Raw genomic sequence first — 16338 nt, 5'->3', positions numbered from 1 at the left:
CCGTCGGGCTCTGCTGCCTCCAGTGGTGAGAGCTGGGATCGGCAGCATCCAGACCCCTCCGACCCCTCCCATCCTCTCCTGACCCTTCCTGACCCTTCCTCACCTCCTCGGAAGTCCCAGACCACACTCCCCGCAACTTCCCCCCGGGCCACCTTCCACCCCGACAGCCCCGCTCCTTTCCTGCTCCATCCGAGACTCCCGGCAGTGTCTCTGCCCCTCCAGGCCATGGTGTTCTAGGACCCGGGAGGGAGGAGGAAAGCCCTGCTCCCATGTGCTCCATCAGAGCATCCCTCCCACATGCCGCTGCTCCCTTCTCCTGCAGGATTACACCGCGGGAGTGTTCCAAACGAGTGTTTGAGATGGCTGAAAAAATCACCGCCAAGGGGATCAGTAAAAACCACATTTAATATTAAGCGGCAGCACAATGGAATTCATTGGCCAGGAGCATTTCTCAGATCTCAGTTTGGACTGGAAAGAGGGCGAGGATGCACCAGCACAGGGAGGGTGATACTGTGGGTATTTATTGATCAGGTGGATCAAGGAATCCCTCAGCTGCCATCCTGGGGTTATTCAGCAGTGGAGTGGCAGGAATCAACAGGCTCAGAGCACTGTGTCCATGATGGGATCATTGCTGCAGGCATTGTTTTCTTCTGTGTCCCCAAAGACTCTCAGGAGGGCCTTTCTTAGGGACCCCATGGAGCAGGGCCTCCTGCAACACTCCACAGAGCAGGGCCTCCTGCTCCCCACCAAGAAGCAGATGAAGGGATTGACAGTGCTGAGGACGCAGGTGAGCAAGAAAACCACTTGGGATGACACAATGGCGTAGCCGAACTGCAGCAGTAAAGTCCAGAGGCTGAGTGGGAGAGTGAAGGGGAGGATGAAGAACACAGTGAGGAGGATAATGATGTCGAGTCTCTTGGGTTGCTGCTGCTGGGAGGCAGGCTTGACTTCACTGAAGAGAACTGTGCTGGAAATGACCATAGCTGGAGCAAAGAGCAGGAGGTTGAGGGCATACATGGAGATGAGAGACACCTGGCAGTACTGGGGCTTGTGTGACTGGTACAGGATAACCATTGTAACAAAGGGGAGGGCCCAGAGAAGAACACTCATGAACCCTGACAGTTTCTGGGGACAGTGGCAGCAGTACCAGAGTGGGCAGAGGATGGATGTGCACCTCTTGATGGTGATGGCTGTCAGCAGATAGAGCCCCATGGAGTAAGAGAACAGCAGGAGCAGAGAAAACAACCTCAGGTACTCCAGGAGCATAATAGTGGAGCAGGAAACTTCCTCCAGCAGGTGGAGCAGGATGGAGGTCACCACAAAGAGCAGGAAGCCAAAGTCAGCGACAGCCAAATGGAAGATACAGACTGTGATGGGTTCCTGCAGAAGCTGAGGAGGGAGAGGAGAGCCCTGATCTCAGCCAGCCCATAGAGGCAGATGACCAGCATGATACCACACATGGCCACATCAGTGATTTCAATCCCACATGTATTATCTCCTTCAGTGGGTGAGGTGGGAGATGGGGACATGGTGGTCACCTCCATGGATGGACGCTGGGCAGGCAGTGGGATGTGACCCGGGCTGTGGTCAGAGTGGATGGGGAGTCAGTGCTTGGAGAATCCAGGGATGGACCACACAGCCTCTTCAGCAGCTCCCTGCAGTGGGAAGGATTCAGGAGGGAGCAGTGAAATGTGCAGGGGAGGAGGGAAGTGGAAATGGTGGGGTGGGAGAGGGAGGTGGGAAGGTTGGGTTGTTCTGCAGGGGATGTGGAAGGAAAGCTCAGGGCAGAGGAGGGAGGACCTGGGGAGAGCACTGTGGTCACCGGGAGAGGGTGGCAGGAGCAGAGCAGCTGCTGGAGGAGAGGAAGGTGGGGTAGGGAGGAAGGAAAACATTCCACTGACCTGTTCCCTGTGGGGCAGCAGCAGGCAAAGGGGTCTGTGCAGATCAGCGGCGCTTCCTGGTACCTCTTGCTCCTTTGGGATCCATGTCCTAAAGTGGCTCCTGCCAGGTCAGTGACATGAAGGAGAAAGTGCCCAGATCACCAGGAGCTCCCCACTCCTGTCCCACCACCTGCTGTCCGTGCCCAATCCTGTTGTTGCCACCCATGACTCGGTGCAGTCATGGGGCAGTCAGAAGTCGCATCTTTGGCTATGTCAGAGCTTCACTTCCTCATAGATATTTATCCTGGGTGGATTTTTTTTTTTTCCTACAGAGGTAGTGACTTTTGTCAAAAGCTCCAAATGAAATACTTTGGCACATAATTGTATCCTGATTAGAAAGACTCCTTCCGTTTCACTCTCCAAATGTCTTCCCTCTCTGGACAGGCTTCTACCACTCCTTGTTTCTTCCCTGAGGGGTCATTGTCCCTCCAGCAGCAGAGAGATGCTGGTGGCACTGGAATGCTGGCAGTGCTGGCAGTGCTGATGAGTCAGCTGGGTGCTTCTCAGAAGCAACTTCCATTCCAGGAAGGGCTCCATGATCATTGCCAAAACATGCCCCGGGTCCAAGGAAGCACAGGTCAGCTGCTCCCTATCATATCCCATGCCATCCTCATCCCTGCTCTCCATCACCATCCCATTCCCACCCCGCTCTCCTTCCTCACCCCATCCTATCACATCCCACAGGCTTCCCAGACAGCTGCCACTCCCTCACTCTGAGCGTGGCCTGTGAAGCTCTGTTTTCCTCTGGGATTGCCGGCATCCAGACCCCCTCCAACCCCCTCTGACCCTCTCCTGACCGCTTTGAAATGGCCTCTAACACCCCAGACCATCCCTGGGGCCCCCTTTTCCCCCCAACAGCCCCGATCCTGCCCTGCTCCACCAGAGACCCCGGCAGTGTCCCTGCTCCTCCTGGCCATAGTGTTCTAGGATCCAGGAGGGAGGAGGAAAGTCCAGCTCCAATGTGCTCCTCAGGAGAACACAGGGTGACAAACGTGGCTGGAAAACAGATAAGGAGGTCTGCAGTGGTTTTGGGGCAATCTGTAACAAGAAACAAGAGCGCATGGTCAAAACAAAAGTTCAAGGCAAGGTCACCTTTAATATCTCAGCACTCAGTGAAGGTGACCACCAGAGCCCCCTGTGAATGATCCTCCAGGACCATCAAAGGACTTTGAGATGGAGGTGAATGCATGGAAATGAGTCCTAGGAAAGAGATATTTATGTATTAGACAAGAAAGGCACTTTAGTGACTCAGTGTGGTTATGATGAATAAAAAACCTGCTGTAATGTCTCACCACACACAGGACAAGGAGAGATCCTTCTGTGTGTCCTGTGGAGGTAAAGAATTCCTAATTCCTAATGCTTTGCATTGTACTTGAATATTTATTCTGACTGATTTTGGTATCACTCTCACTTCCCATCTCCACCCCTCTCCCCATCCCATCCCATCCCATCCCATCCCATCCCATCCCATCCCATCCCATCCCATCCCATCCCATGGCCACTCCCTACCTTGAAGCGCTGCCCCTTGGGCTCCACTGCTCTTCAGTCAGAACATTTGGAATCAGCAGCATCCAGACACTTCCTGAACTTCTCCAGAACATTCCAGAACACTCTGACCCTTCTGGAACCCTCTGACAACTCCCAGACCCTCCCCAGGGCCGCCTTTTCCCCTACGACAGCCCCGCTCCTGCCCTGCTCCACCTGGGACCATGAGCAGTGTCTCTGCTTCTCCCAGCCATTCCTGCTTTTGTACCTTGAAGTAAACAATTTAGCAAGGAAATAACATGAACTGCATTTAGCTGCAATGGTATCTCATGCCTTAACCTTGCTTCCAGGCCTGACTCACTCAGATGTCTCAGGTACTGGAACACCTGAGAGAGCAGCATCTCCCCCACATTTGCCAGAGCAGATGCACAGGTGTGTGCACACAGAGAGAAAGAGTCAGTGCAAGGTGCCTGTGAGAAATTCCCCTGGGAGGCAGTGAAATGCTCACTGCGGATCCGTTTGCATCTCCTCACTGTGCCAAGGCTTGGGCCTCGAGCGCTGGGGGATCGGCCCAGGAGCCGTCGGCGTTGGGGCATCACCCGAGGGCAGCAGACGGGAGAGATCCCAGCTCGGAGAGGCCCCACTGCCAGGGAGCTTCTGGTCAGCGCTGCTGGGCCCAGGAGAGCTCCAAGGGTCTCCTTTTGGACCGCTGCTTACAGGGCCCCAAGGGATGGGCTTCAGCCACACCAATGTTTCACCCTGGCCACACTTTGGGCAGGCAACTTTCTGTGAAAGTGTGGGAGCAGGGATGGTGTGGCATTCAGGGAAGTGAAATAATTCCCAAGGCTGTTGATAAAAGCCCAGGGGGTCGTTGGCCAGCAGCAGTTCCTGGGAGCAGAGGGTGTTTCTGATCAGTGCCAGAGGAGCTGAGCCCAGGGGCTGCTCCTCAAGGCTGAGGCCTCCCAAGCACGAATCAGAGCCCAGTGCGGCCTGGAAAGGGGGTGGGGGATGCACCAGCACAGGGAGGGTGACCCTGTGGAGATTTATCGATCAGGCAGCTCAAGGAATCTCTCAGCCACTGTCCTGGGGTCCTTCAGGAGTGCAGTGGAAGGCATCAACAGGCTCAGAGCACTGTGTCCATGTTGGGATCATTTCCACAGGCAGTGTTTCTTTTTGGCTCCTCAAACACCCTGCGGATCGCCTTCCTTAGGGACTGCATGGAGGAGTGCCTCCTGCAGCTTCCCATGGAGCAGTGTCTCCAGCAGCTCCCCATGGAGCAGTCTCTCTTCCAGCTCCCCACCAAGAAGTAGATGAAGGGTTTGATGCTGCTGGTGATGCAGGTGAGCAGGAAAACCGTGTGGGAGGGCACAACTGTGTAACCGAGCTGCTGCAGGAAAGAGCAGAGACTGAGGGGCAGACTGAAGAGTGCAATGAGGACAATCGCGGTGTCAAGCCTCTTGTGTTTCTGCTGCTGGGAGCCGGGCTTGAAATTAATGAAGAGGATTGTGCTGGAAATGAGCAGCGGTGCAGCTACTAGGAAAAGGTTGAGGGCGTGCATGGAGGTGAGAGCCACCTGGCATTGCTCCTGCTCGTGTGACTGGCACAGGGAAGTCACCATGGGATTGACAGTGATGACCATGAAAAGGAATGCCCAGTACAGTACACTCATCACCACCCACAGCAGGCGCTCAGGAAGTTGGCAACCACAGAAAAACAGGCAGAGGATGGACCTGCACCTCTCAATGCTAATGAATGTCAGCCGGTACAGCCCCATGGTGTAGGAGAACAGTGACAGAGAGAAAAGCAAGCTCAGATACATTGGGGCCATTATAGCAGAACAGGACACTTCCTCCAGCAGGAAAAGCAGGGCGGAGGGTATCATGAAGATAAGGAAGAGGAAGTTGGTGATGGCCTGGTTGAAGACGAAGTCGGTGATGGCATTAATGTGGAGGAGCCAGAGGAAAGCCCCGTTCCCAACCAGCCCACAGACACTGAAGAGCAGCGTCACAAGGTCTATGGCCACGTTGGAGACATTGATCTCACACTGACCAGGTCCGTTGGTCGGTGAGGTGGGAGATGGGGACATGGTGGTCACCTCCATGGATGGACGCTGGGCAGGCAGTGGGATGTGGCCCCTGGCTGTGGTCAGAGGGGATGGGGAGTCAGTGCTTGGAGAATCCAGGAATGGACCATGCGGCTCCTCAGCAGCTCCCTGCAGTGGGAAAGAATCAGTGAAGAGGAGTGAGATGTGCAGGAGCGGAGGGAGGTGGCAATGGTGACGCGGGAGAAAGGAGTGTAAGGTTTGGGCTGTTCCACAGGAAATGGTGAGAGAGGAAGCAGAGGGCAGAGGAGGGAGGACCTGGGGAGGGCACTGCGGTCACCAGGAGTGGGTCCCAGGAACAGAGCAGCTGCTGGAGGAGAGGAAGGTGGGTTAGGGAGGAAGGAAAACATTCCACTGACCTGTTCCCTGTGGAGCAGCAGTAGGCAAAGGGGTCTGCGCAGATCAGCAGTGCTTCCTGGTACCTCTTGCTCCTTTGGGATCCATGTCCTAACGCAGATCCTCCCAGGTCAGTGACATGAAGGAGAAAGTGCTCAAATCACCAGGAGCTCCTCACGTCCATCAGTCTGGCTCCTCTCCGTGCCCTGTCATGATATTGTTCCCAAAGGCTCGGTGGACACATGGTGGAGTAAGGGAGTGAAAAACTGCAACTTTGCCTACTTCAGAATTTCAGTTCCTCAGAGTTATTTGTTTTGGGTGTGGCTTTTTTTTTTTTCTTCTTCAGAGGAAGTGGCTTTTGTCAGAAGCTCTAAATGAAGATTTCTGTGATTGGCTCCTCTTTCCCTCCTGATGAGAAACCCTCCTTCCCTGCAGAATGGACCATTCTCCAACTGCCTTCCCTCTCCTGACAAGTTTCTACCATTCCTCGTTTCTATCCTCTGAGTGATCACTGTCCCTCCAGCAGCAGAGGGAGGCTGCTGCTGCTGGTGGCACTGGAATGTTGGCAGTGCTGCCAGTGTAGGTGAGGCTGCTGGGTGCTTCTCAGAAACAATTCCTCTTCTCGGAAGGGCTCTGACATCATTGCCAAAATGTGCTCTGGGCTGAGGAAGCAGAGCTGAGCTGCTTCCTCCTCCTATCCCCATTCCATCCTCATCCCTGCTCCCAATTTCCATTCCCATGCCCATCCCCATTCCCATCCCCATCCCCTCCCTGCTCTCCATCTTTCCCAGACTGCAACCGCTCCCCCACTCCGATCATGGCCTGTCAGGATCTGCTCTCCTCCAGTGGGGAGATTTGGGATTGCTGGCATCCAGAGCCCCTCCAACCTGCTCCGACCCTCTCCTGACCCCTTCAAAAGAGCCTGCAACACACCAGACCATCCTTGGGACCCCCTTCCCCCCCCCACCCCGAACAGCCCTGATCTTCCCCCTCTCCACCTGGGACCCCTGGAGGTCTCCCTGTTCCTCCTGGGCATAGGTTTCTAGGGTTTATAGGACCCAGGAGGGAGGAGGAAAGCCCAGCTCCAATGTGCTCCTCAGGAAAACACGGGATGATAAATGCAGCTGGAGCCAGTGCAGAAACAGATAAGGAGGCCTGCAGTGTTTTGGGGCAAGTTCTGTAACAAGAAGCAAGAGCACATGGCCAAAGGAAAAGTTCAAGGCAAGGTCACCTTTAATATCACAGCACACAGTGAATGTGACCACCAGAGCCCCCTGTGAACGATCCTCCAGGACCAGGAAAGGACTTGGAGAAGGAGTTGAATGCATGGAAATGAGTCCTAGGAAAGTGATGTTTATGTATTAGATGACAAAGACACTTTAATGACTCAGTGTGGTTATGATGGGGGCACAGGGATGGTGATCCTGTAGGGATTTATTGATCAGGTCACTCAAGGAATCTCTCAGCCATTGTCCCAGGGTCTCTCAGTAGCGCAGTGGAAGGGTTCAACAGGTTCAGGCCTCTGTGTCCACGGCAGGATCATTACTGCTGGCAGTGTTTTCTTTTGGTTCTTCAAACACCCTCTGGAGTGTCATCCTTAGGGACTGCATGGAGGAGTGCCTCCTGAAGCTCTCCATGGAGCAGTGTCTCCAGCAGCTCCCCATGGAGCAGTCTCTCTTCCAGCTCCCCACCAAGAAGCAGATGAAGGGTTTGATGCTGCTGGTGATGCAGGTGAGCAGGAAAACCGTGTGGGAGGGCACAACTGTGTAACTGAGCTGCTGCAGGAAAGAGCAGAGACTGAGGGGCAGACTGAGGAGTGCAACGAGGACAATCACGATGTCGAGCCTCTTGTATTGCTGCTGCTGGGAGCTGGGCTTGAAATGAATGAAGAGGATTGTGCTGGAAATGAGCAGGGGTACAGCAACTAGGAAAAGGTTGAGGGCGTACCTGGAGATGAGAGCCACCTGGCATTGCTCCTGCTCGTGTGACTGGCACAGGGAAGTCACTGTGGGATTGACAGCGGTGACAACAAAGAACAAAGCCCAGAACACAGCACTCATCACCACCCACCGCAGGTGCTCAGAACGTTGCCCAGTGCAGAAAAACAGGCAGAGGATGGACCTGCACCTCTCGATGCTGATGAACATCAGCTGGTAGAGCCCCATGGTGTAGGTGAACAGTGACAGCTGGGACAGTAAGCTCAGATACATTGGGGGCATTTTAGCAGAGCAGCAAACCTCTGCCAGCAGGAAGAGCAGGGCGGAGGGAACGATGAAGAGGAGGAAGAGGAAGTCAATGCTGGCTTTGTTGAATGCCACAAAGTCGGTGATGGAATTAATTTGGAGGAGCCAGAGGAAAGCCCTGTTCCCAACCAGCCCACAGACACCGAAGAGCAGCGTCACAAGGTCTGTGGCCACGTTGGAGACATTGGTCTCACACTGACCAGGTCCGTCGGTCGGTGAGATGGCAGGTGGGGACACGGTGCTCACCTCCATGGATGGATGCTGGGCAGGCGGTGGGATGTGGCCCTGGCTGTGGTCAGAGTGGATGGGGAGTCAGTGCTTGGAGAATCCAGGAATGGACCATGCAATTCCTCAGCAGCTCCCTGCAGCAGGAAGGATTCAGTGGGGAGGAGAGAGATGTGCAGGGGAGGAGGGCAGCAGAAATGGTGAGAGAGGGAGAGGGAGGGTTGGGCTGGTTTGCAGGGGATTGATAAATAAGAGAGAATAAACATTATCACTTCCCCTGAAGTTGCTTAAAGACTCACTGGGCAGGAAGATAAAAGGATATAAAGATGTGGACACAGGATGATAAATGTGGCTGGGATTACTGGGGAAAGTGATAAGAAGGCCCACAGTGTTTTTGGGACAAGTTCTGTAACAAGAAGCAAGAGCATATGGCTAAAGGAAAAGTTCAAGGCAGGGTCTGCTGTAATATCACAGCACTCAGTGAATAGGACCACCAGAGACCCCTCTGAATGATCCTGCAGGGCCACCAAAAGACGTCCAGTAGGAAGTGGATGCATGGAAATGAGTTCCACGAAAATGGTGTTTATGTACTAGATAAGAAAGGAATTTTAACATCTGTGTATGGTTATAGTGGATAAAAACACTGTTGCAATGTCTCATGCCACAAACAGAAATAAGGAGAGATCCTTCTCCATGTCCTGTTGCCTAATACTTCCCTTGGTAACACCATTAGTTGGTGTTAGGAACTTTATTCTGGCTGATATCCTATCTCTGCTCCCCATCCCGTCCCATCCCGTCCCGTCCCGTCCCATCCCACTGGTTTCCCAGTCGGAGGCCACTCCATGAATGCAAGTGTGACCTGTTGGCTCTGCTGCCATCCAGTGGGAGATTTGGGATTGGTGGCACCCAGACCCCTCCTGGCCCCTCCAGCCCCTGCCTGCCTGATGCCTTGGGGTGGCTTCCCAGAACAGAGGCTAGACAAGGTGAAGAGAATGAAAGTGGGTATTTATCAAAGGCCTTCAAAAGGTACCCCTTGGGCAGTCAAAGCCTCTGAGAGGGGCTACACCCAAAATGGACAATGGTCACGAGGTTTTCAGACAGATATAAGTTTGGTCCATTTACAAATCTGGGGTGAATCCCCCAATTACAGCTTCAGGTAACGAAGTCATTTACCCCCAGTTTGCTCCACACCCAATTCACTTTTGTCTACACTTTTTGGGGCCTGAGGCAGTAGAGTGTGCTTGAATTTCAGGCCTAGAGGGATTGTTTTGTCTGACCAAAATGTGAAGACAGTTAACAAATACTTTCCATGGAGTTTAAAGTTATGCACTAATGCAGTACAGGATTTGAAAAACATAAAGGCGAAAATCCTAAGGCATCCAGCCCCCCTCTGACATCCTCTAGAAATTCCCCCCACGCTGCCTTCCCCTCCAGACATCCCTGCTCCTCTCCTGCCCCACACAGGATCCCCAGCAGTGTTTCCACTCCTCCTGGCAATTCCATGCTTCTCCACGCCAATGCACACCAGTGGAGCCATCCCTCTACTGCCTCTTGTTTCTCTCCAAAGGAGTTTGGGGGGCTGGACAGGAGGGATGAAGCTCGGGAGGGGCATCTGAATTGGCTGCCAGAACCCGGGCTAGCTCTCAGAAGTCTGGTGCCACGCCAGGAGTGGGGAACTGCCTCGTTATGGGGATTTACCAGGGGCAGAACCTTTAAAGCCACTTCCTCTAAGGTGCCAGACACAAGGTACGACAGGGATCAGGCAAAGGAGGAAGAAGGAGGCTCTCCATCTTGAGATTCCACAAGGAACAGTTTAATCCAGGTGAAGGGAGCAGGACAAAAAGCTCTATTGTACATGGGGTTTTGTGCAGATACAAGTCAGGGGCAGGATACAATCAGCTAACCAAGAGGGAATCCTCAGGGGAGGAGTAAGAGGATTTCATCAACTCTCTGGGGCCAATTGGGGTAGGAGGGTGGAGAGGATGGGTCACATGGGCCAATGGGACTTCAAGGAGTAGGGGAATTCCAAGGGGTGTCGCAGACAGGGATTGGCTCAAGGTTTAGGCGGCAGGGAAGGTTCAGGAATCACGGGCTGGGTTGCATTGACAGGCACGGAAAGAGCTGGAACAATAGGTGGGGAATGGCATAAGGGACAGCTTTGAGGGAGGGTAAAACCCCGGAATAAACCAACTCGGGGAGGACATGGGGGTACAACAGGCTGAACTACTTAACAAGGAATCAATAAAATTGCAACAGATGTCTGCAAGAGAAACACTGCCCCAAAGCCTTACAGGGTGGCCTGGGGTGAGCAGCCCGTGGAGAGGGACTGGAGCCTCAGGCATGGGGCTGAGAGGGATGGGAAGGATGGGAGGTGGGAGCACTGCATGGGGAGTGGGATGGGAGTTTGGTGTGGGAGGTGTGGGACATGATGGTGCTGGTGGGAGGATGTGGTGGGAAGGTGTGGGATGTGGTGGGGCTGGAGAAAAGTTGTGGGATGTGGTGGGGCTGGAGAAAAGGTGTGGATGTGGTGGGGCTGGAGAAAAGGTGTGGATGTGGTGGGGCTGGTGATCTCAGTGAAGCCACAGGGAGCAGGGTGATGCCCCGTGGAGCCCATGGTGACAATCACAGGTGTCACCCTGCCCCTGGAAGGGGGTGGCCGTGCTGAGGACCACGGCCTCCTCCTCTCCTTGCTGCTGCACCATCTGAGCCTGCTGAGGGAGCAGCTGACTGCAGTGGAGAGGAAGAATTTCTGAAGGCAGAGAGACCTTTGCGCCTGGCTCACACAATTAAAAATTCAAGATCTCTGGGGAGATCTTTGCTGTGACACTCACGGAGCACTCACAGGGAATGCTGAGCCCCATGGCCATGGTGTCCTGGCGAGCTGTGCCGGTGCCAGCCCAGCTCTGGGCACTGCCGATCGTGGTTGCTCCAGGGAGCACAAGCCATGGGTGTGTCCCCTCTGAAACCAAGAAGTTTAAGTCTTAACAGCAAAAGCATTTTAGACTAATGACAATTCTGAGTCAAATTTGTGAACATATGGGGAATTTATTTGCCATAGATATGTTCAAAGAAACAACACATTTCAGGAATTTTTATGCACCATAATATCCAAGATTTTTGTAGCTACTCCTAAAAGGCTCCCAATTTATTATTTCATGGTATGAGTGTTTTGTTTCTTTTAATTACTTCCAAAATATGTCATCTCTCTTAGTTGAATTGATAATCCTGGTTATGTCCAGCTAAATAATGTTTTGTTGACAGTGTTAGCAGTGCTGGTGAAGAACCCCCACGCCCATCCCCTGTGCACTGTCAGTGGGAAGGGGGGAGGGGCTGGGGGAAAGAAAGGTGTTATAAAGTTTTATTTTACTTCTCATTATCATTCTCTGATCCTGTTAATAAAAAATTGACTTAATACTATTACATTTGAAACTTTTTTTTCCCTATTCTTGGAGTGTTTTTTCTCCCAGTTCTCCTCTCAATTCATGAGCCATTTGTTAATCTTTGTCTCCCTCTCCTCTGCCCAGCTGAGAGCAAGAGCAGGCGAGTGAACGGCTTTCGTGGGTGCCTGGCGTTTTGGCCAGTGCCAAACCGCGACAGGCTCGCAGCCAGCTTATCAGCACCAGAGCTCACATTTCTTACTGCCAGTACTCTTCATGATGCAATAGGAGCTATTGGAGACCAGAATTTGGGGTGCTGAGGTGCCCCATCCAGCTCTTCACCAGAGCTCCTGTTTCTCCTCCCCAGTCTTGGGAATATTTGTGGTTGTTTTTTTCCTGATCTCACCCCTTTGCAAGCAGGGACACCTTCCACTAGGCCAGGTTGCTTCAAACCCCATCCAGCCTGGCCTGGGACACTTCCAGGGATGGGGAGGCCAGAGCATCTCTGGGAACCTGTGCCAGGGCCTCTCCACCCTGTCAGGGAAGAATTTCTTCCCAATATTCCACGTCACCCTGTTCTCTGGCAGTGGGGAGCCATTCCCCCTTGTCCTGTCACTTCAGGCCTCTGTCCCAAGTGCCTCTCCAGTTCTTGGAACCTCTTTAGGTTCTGGAAGGGGCTCTAAGGTCTCCCTGAAGCCTTCCCTTCTCCAGGCTGAACACCCCCAGCTCAGAGACCTCAGCAAAGCCACAGGGAAGGGGGTTGATGCCCTGTTGTGACACTGGTGACAAACACAGATGCAACCGTGCTCCTGGAAGGGGGTGGCTGTGCTGGGGACCACGGACTCCCCCTCCCCTTGCAGCTGTACCATCTGAGCATGCTGAGAGAGAGGCCATAACCAGGGGAGAGGAAGAATTTCTGAAGGCATAAAACCACCAGCATGGAAATCAGCAAAACCCAGGTTTAATAATAAGCAACATCACACCAAAATGCTGTCTCTGTGTGTGAGTTTGTGGGTGTGTTCAGCTGTGTGTGACAAAAGGATAACGATAAAAAGGAAAATGGCCTAAAAGCTTTACAGCACTCAAACTTAACAGTACTTCAGTTATACATTAAAATTAGCAATTCAGCAGAGGAATATCACTTAGCAGCATTTAACCTTATTTATGCCTTAACCTTGCTTCCAGGCCTGACTCACTCAGATGTCTCAGGTACTGGAACACCTGAGAGAGCAGCATCTCCCCCACATTTGCCAGAGCAGATGCACAGGTGTGTGCACACAGAGAGAAAGAGTCAGTGCAAGGTGCCTGTGAGAAATTCCCCTGGGAGGCAGTGAAATGCTCACTGCGGATCCGTTTGCATCTCCTCACTGTGCCAAGGCTTGGGGCTCGAGCGCTGGGGGATCGGCCCAGGAGCCGTCGGCGTTGGGGCATCACCCGAGGGCAGCAGACGGGAGAGATCCCAGCTCGGAGAGGCCCCACTGCCAGGGAGCTTCTGGTCAGCGCTGCTGGGCCCAGGAGAGCTCCAAGGGTCTCCTTTTGGACCGCTGCTTACAGGGCCCCAAGGGATGGGCTTCAGCCACAGCAATGTTTCACCCTGGCCACACTTTGGGCAGGCAACTTTCTGTGAAAGTGTGGGAGCAGGGATGGTGTGGCATTCAGGGAAGTGAAATAATTCCCAAGGCTGTTGATAAAAGCCCAGGGGGTCGTTGGCCAGCAGCAGTTCCTGGGAGCAGAGGGTGTTTCTGATCAGTGCCAGAGGAGCTGAGCCCAGGGGCTGCTCCTCAAGGCTGAGGCCTCCCAAGCACGAATCAGAACCCAGTGCGGCCTGGAAAGGGGGTGGGGGATGCACCAGCACGGGGAGGGTGACACTTTAGATGTTTATTATTCAGGTGACTCAAGGAATCCCTCAGCCACTGTCCCAGGGTCCCTCAGCAGTGCAGCAGGAGGAATCAACAGGCTCAGACCTCTGTGTCCATGGTGGGATCATTTCCACAGGCAGTGTTTCCTTTTGGCTCCCCAAACACCCTGTGGAGCGCCTTCCTTAGGGACTGCATGGAGGAGTGCCTCCTGCAGCTTCCCATGGAGCAGTCTCTCTTCCAGCTCCCCACCAAGAAGTAGATGAAGGGTTTGATGCTGCTGGTGATGCAGGTGAGCAGGAAAACCGCCTTGGAGGGCACAACTGTGTAACCGAGCTGCTGCAGGAAATTCCAGAGACTGAGGGGCAGACTGAAGAATGCAATGAGGAAGATAACAATGTCGAGTCTCTTCTGTTGCTGCTGCTGGGAGCCGGGCTTGAATTGAATGAAGAGGATTGTGCTGGAAATGACCATGGGTGCAGCAAATAGGAAGAGGTTGAGGGCGTACATGGAGGTGAGAGCCACCCGGCATTGCTCCTGCTCGTGTGACTGGCACTGGGAAGTCACCGTGGGAATGACAGCGGTGACAACAAAGAACAAGGCCCAGAACAGGGTTTTCATCACCACCAACAGCAGGCGCTCAGGAAGTTGGCAACCACAGAAAAACAGGCAGAGGATGGACCTGCACCTCTCAATGCTAATGAATGTCAGCCGGTACTGCCCGATATTGTAGGAGACCACTGACAGTTGGAAAAGCAAGCTCTGATACATCAGGGGCATTATAGCAGAGCAGGACACTTCCTCCACAAGGAAAAGCAGGGCAGAGGGGACCATAATGATGAGGAAGAGGAAATCAATGCTGGCCTGGTTGAAGGCCACAAAGTAAGTGATGGCATCAATGTGGAGGAGCCAAGGGACAGCCCCGTTCCCAACCAGCCCACAGAGGCCGAAGAGCAGCGTCACAAGGTCTGTGGCCACGTTGGAGACATTGGTCTCACACTGACCAGGTCCGTCGGTCGGTGAGGTGGGAGATGGGGACACGGTGCTCACCTCCATGGATGCTGGGCAGGCGGTGGGATGTGGCCCCTGGCTGTGGTCAGAGTGGATGGGGAGTCAGTGCTTGGAGAATCCAGGGATGGACCACGCAGCTGCTCAGCAGCTCCATTCAGTGGGAAGGATTCAGTGGGCAGGAGTGAGATGTGCAGGGGAGGAGAAAGGTGGAAATATTGGGGTGGGAGTGCAAGGTGGAAGGTTTGGGCTGTTCCACAGGAAATGCAGAAGGGGAGCTCAGGGCAGAGGAGGGGGGACCTGGGGAGGGCACTGCGGTCACCGAGAGAGGGTGGCAGGAACAGAGCAGCTGCTGGAGGAGAGGAAGGTGGGGTAGGGAGGAAGGAAAACATTCCACTGACCTGTTCCCTGTGGGGCAGCAGCAGGCAAAGGGATCTGTGCAGATCAGCGGTGCTTCCTGGTACCTCTTGCTCCTTTGGGATCCATGTCCTAACGCAGATCCTCCCAGGTCAGTGACATGAAGGAGAAAATGCTCAAATCACCAGGAGCTCCTTGCTCCCATTCCTCTGGCTCCTCTCTGTGCCCTGTCCTGATGTTGCTCCCAAAGGCTCGGTGGACACATGGCAGAGGGAGGGAGTGAAAAACTGCAACTTTGCGTACTTCAGAAATTCAGTTGCTCTGAGTTATTTGTCTTAGGTGTGGTTTTTTTGGGGGTTTTTTTTGGTTTTTTTTTTTTTTTTTTTCCTTTCTTCAGAGGAAGTGGCTTTTGTCACGTGCTCTAAATGAAGATTTTTGTGATTGGCTCCTCTTTCCCTCCTGATGGGAAACCCTCCTTCCCTGCAGAACGGACCATTCTCCATCTGCCTTCCCTCTCTAGATAGGTTTCTACCGTACCTTGTTTCTAATTCCTGAGTGATCACTGTCCCTCCAGCAGCAGAGGGTGGCTGCTGGTGCTGGTGGCACTGGAATGCTGGCAGTGCTGCCAGTGTAGTTGAGGCAGTTGCTTCTCAGAAACAGCTCCTGATCTGGGAAGGGCTCTGACATCATTGCCAAAATGTGCTCTGGACTGAGGAAGCACAGCTCAGCTGCTTTCTCTGCCTATCCCCATCCCATCCTCATCCCTGCTCCCCATCCCATCCCCATCCCCATTCCCATCCCCATCCCCTCCCTGCTCTCCATCCTCATCCCATCTTGTCTCTCATCTCTCATCTCATCATATCACATCTCCCATCTTTCCCAGACTGCAACCGCTCCCCCACTCCGAGCGTGGCCTGTCAGGGTCTGCTCAACTCCAGTGGGGAGATTTGGGATTGCTGGCATCCAGAGCCACTCCAACCTGCTCCGACCCTCTCCTGACCCCTCCGAAACTGCCTGCAACACCCCTGACCATCTGGGGGATGGGCGTCCTGTCCCCCTTGAACATCCCCGATCTTCCCCCTCTCCACCTGGGACCTCAGGAAGTGTCCTTGCTCCTCCTGGCCATAGCGTTCTAGGATCCAGGAGGGAGGAGGAAAGCCCAGCTCCAATGTGCTCCTCAGGAGAACACAGGATGATAAACGTGGCTGGAGCCAGTGCAGAAACTGATAAGGAGGCCTGCAGTGGTTTTGGGGCAAGTTCTGTTACAAGATGCAAGAGCGAATGTCCAAAGCAAAAGTTCAAGGCAAGGTCACCTTTAATATCACAGCACTAAGGGAATGTGACCACTAGGGTCCCCTCTGAATGATCCTCCAGGACTAGGAAAGGACTTGGAGAAGGAGGTGGATGCCT

The 16338-nt window shown here is 53.6% G+C and overlaps 4 protein-coding genes across 5 annotated transcripts; all 4 read right to left on the bottom strand.

Moving 5' to 3' along the window:
- Window positions 1-150: 150 nt before the first annotated feature.
- Window positions 151-1468, bottom strand: LOC128789710 (proto-oncogene Mas-like). The gene is made up of 2 exons (XM_053945876.1): window positions 1459-1468; window positions 151-1415 (listed from the first exon to the last, which is right to left on the bottom strand). Exons 1-2 carry the CDS (start codon window positions 1466-1468, stop codon window positions 601-603), a joined length of 825 nt encoding a protein of 274 aa, XP_053801851.1. The 3' UTR covers window positions 151-600.
- A 73-nt stretch (window positions 1469-1541) lies between these two features.
- LOC128789312 (proto-oncogene Mas-like) lies at window positions 1542-6630 on the bottom strand. Its single transcript, XM_053945103.1, has 4 exons — window positions 5886-6630; window positions 3450-5637; window positions 1902-2978; window positions 1542-1655 (listed from the first exon to the last, which is right to left on the bottom strand). The coding sequence occupies exon 2, from the start codon at window positions 5524-5526 to the stop codon at window positions 4549-4551; it is 978 nt and encodes a 325-aa protein (XP_053801078.1). The 5' UTR covers window positions 5527-5637; window positions 5886-6630; the 3' UTR covers window positions 1542-1655; window positions 1902-2978; window positions 3450-4548.
- A 233-nt stretch (window positions 6631-6863) lies between these two features.
- On the bottom strand, window positions 6864-9080 carry LOC128789311 (mas-related G-protein coupled receptor member D-like). The gene has a single exon (XM_053945102.1). The coding sequence runs from the start codon at window positions 8355-8357 to the stop codon at window positions 7377-7379; it is 981 nt and encodes a 326-aa protein (XP_053801077.1). The 5' UTR covers window positions 8358-9080; the 3' UTR covers window positions 6864-7376.
- Window positions 9081-12652: 3572 nt separating this feature from the next.
- Window positions 12653-15669, bottom strand: LOC128789313 (proto-oncogene Mas-like). 2 transcript variants are annotated; one of them, XM_053945104.1, is made up of 2 exons: window positions 14969-15669; window positions 12653-14722 (listed from the first exon to the last, which is right to left on the bottom strand). In XM_053945104.1, the coding sequence occupies exon 2, from the start codon at window positions 14617-14619 to the stop codon at window positions 13666-13668; it is 954 nt and encodes a 317-aa protein (XP_053801079.1). In that variant the 5' UTR covers window positions 14620-14722; window positions 14969-15669; the 3' UTR covers window positions 12653-13665. The 2 variants fall into 2 exon arrangements, with proteins under 2 accessions (XP_053801079.1, XP_053801080.1); XM_053945105.1 differs by having other exon boundaries at window positions 12653-14653; window positions 14973-15669.
- Window positions 15670-16338: the final 669 nt, after the last annotated feature.

Source organism: Vidua chalybeata, chromosome 6 (genome assembly GCF_026979565.1).
Source record: "Vidua chalybeata isolate OUT-0048 chromosome 6, bVidCha1 merged haplotype, whole genome shotgun sequence".
NCBI lineage: Eukaryota > Metazoa > Chordata > Aves > Passeriformes > Viduidae > Vidua > Vidua chalybeata.
This window is presented reverse-complemented; position numbering and strand designations above follow the sequence as displayed.

Bases quoted from the DNA above. Each gene is read 5' to 3' on its own strand.
- LOC128789312 (XM_053945103.1), bottom strand. From the start codon at position 5,526: ATGGAGGTGACCACCATGTCCCCATCTCCCACCTCACCGACCAACGGA.
- LOC128789313 (XM_053945104.1), bottom strand. From the start codon at position 14,619: ATGGAGGTGAGCACCGTGTCCCCATCTCCCACCTCACCGACCGACGGA.
- LOC128789311 (XM_053945102.1), bottom strand. From the start codon at position 8,357: ATGGAGGTGAGCACCGTGTCCCCACCTGCCATCTCACCGACCGACGGA.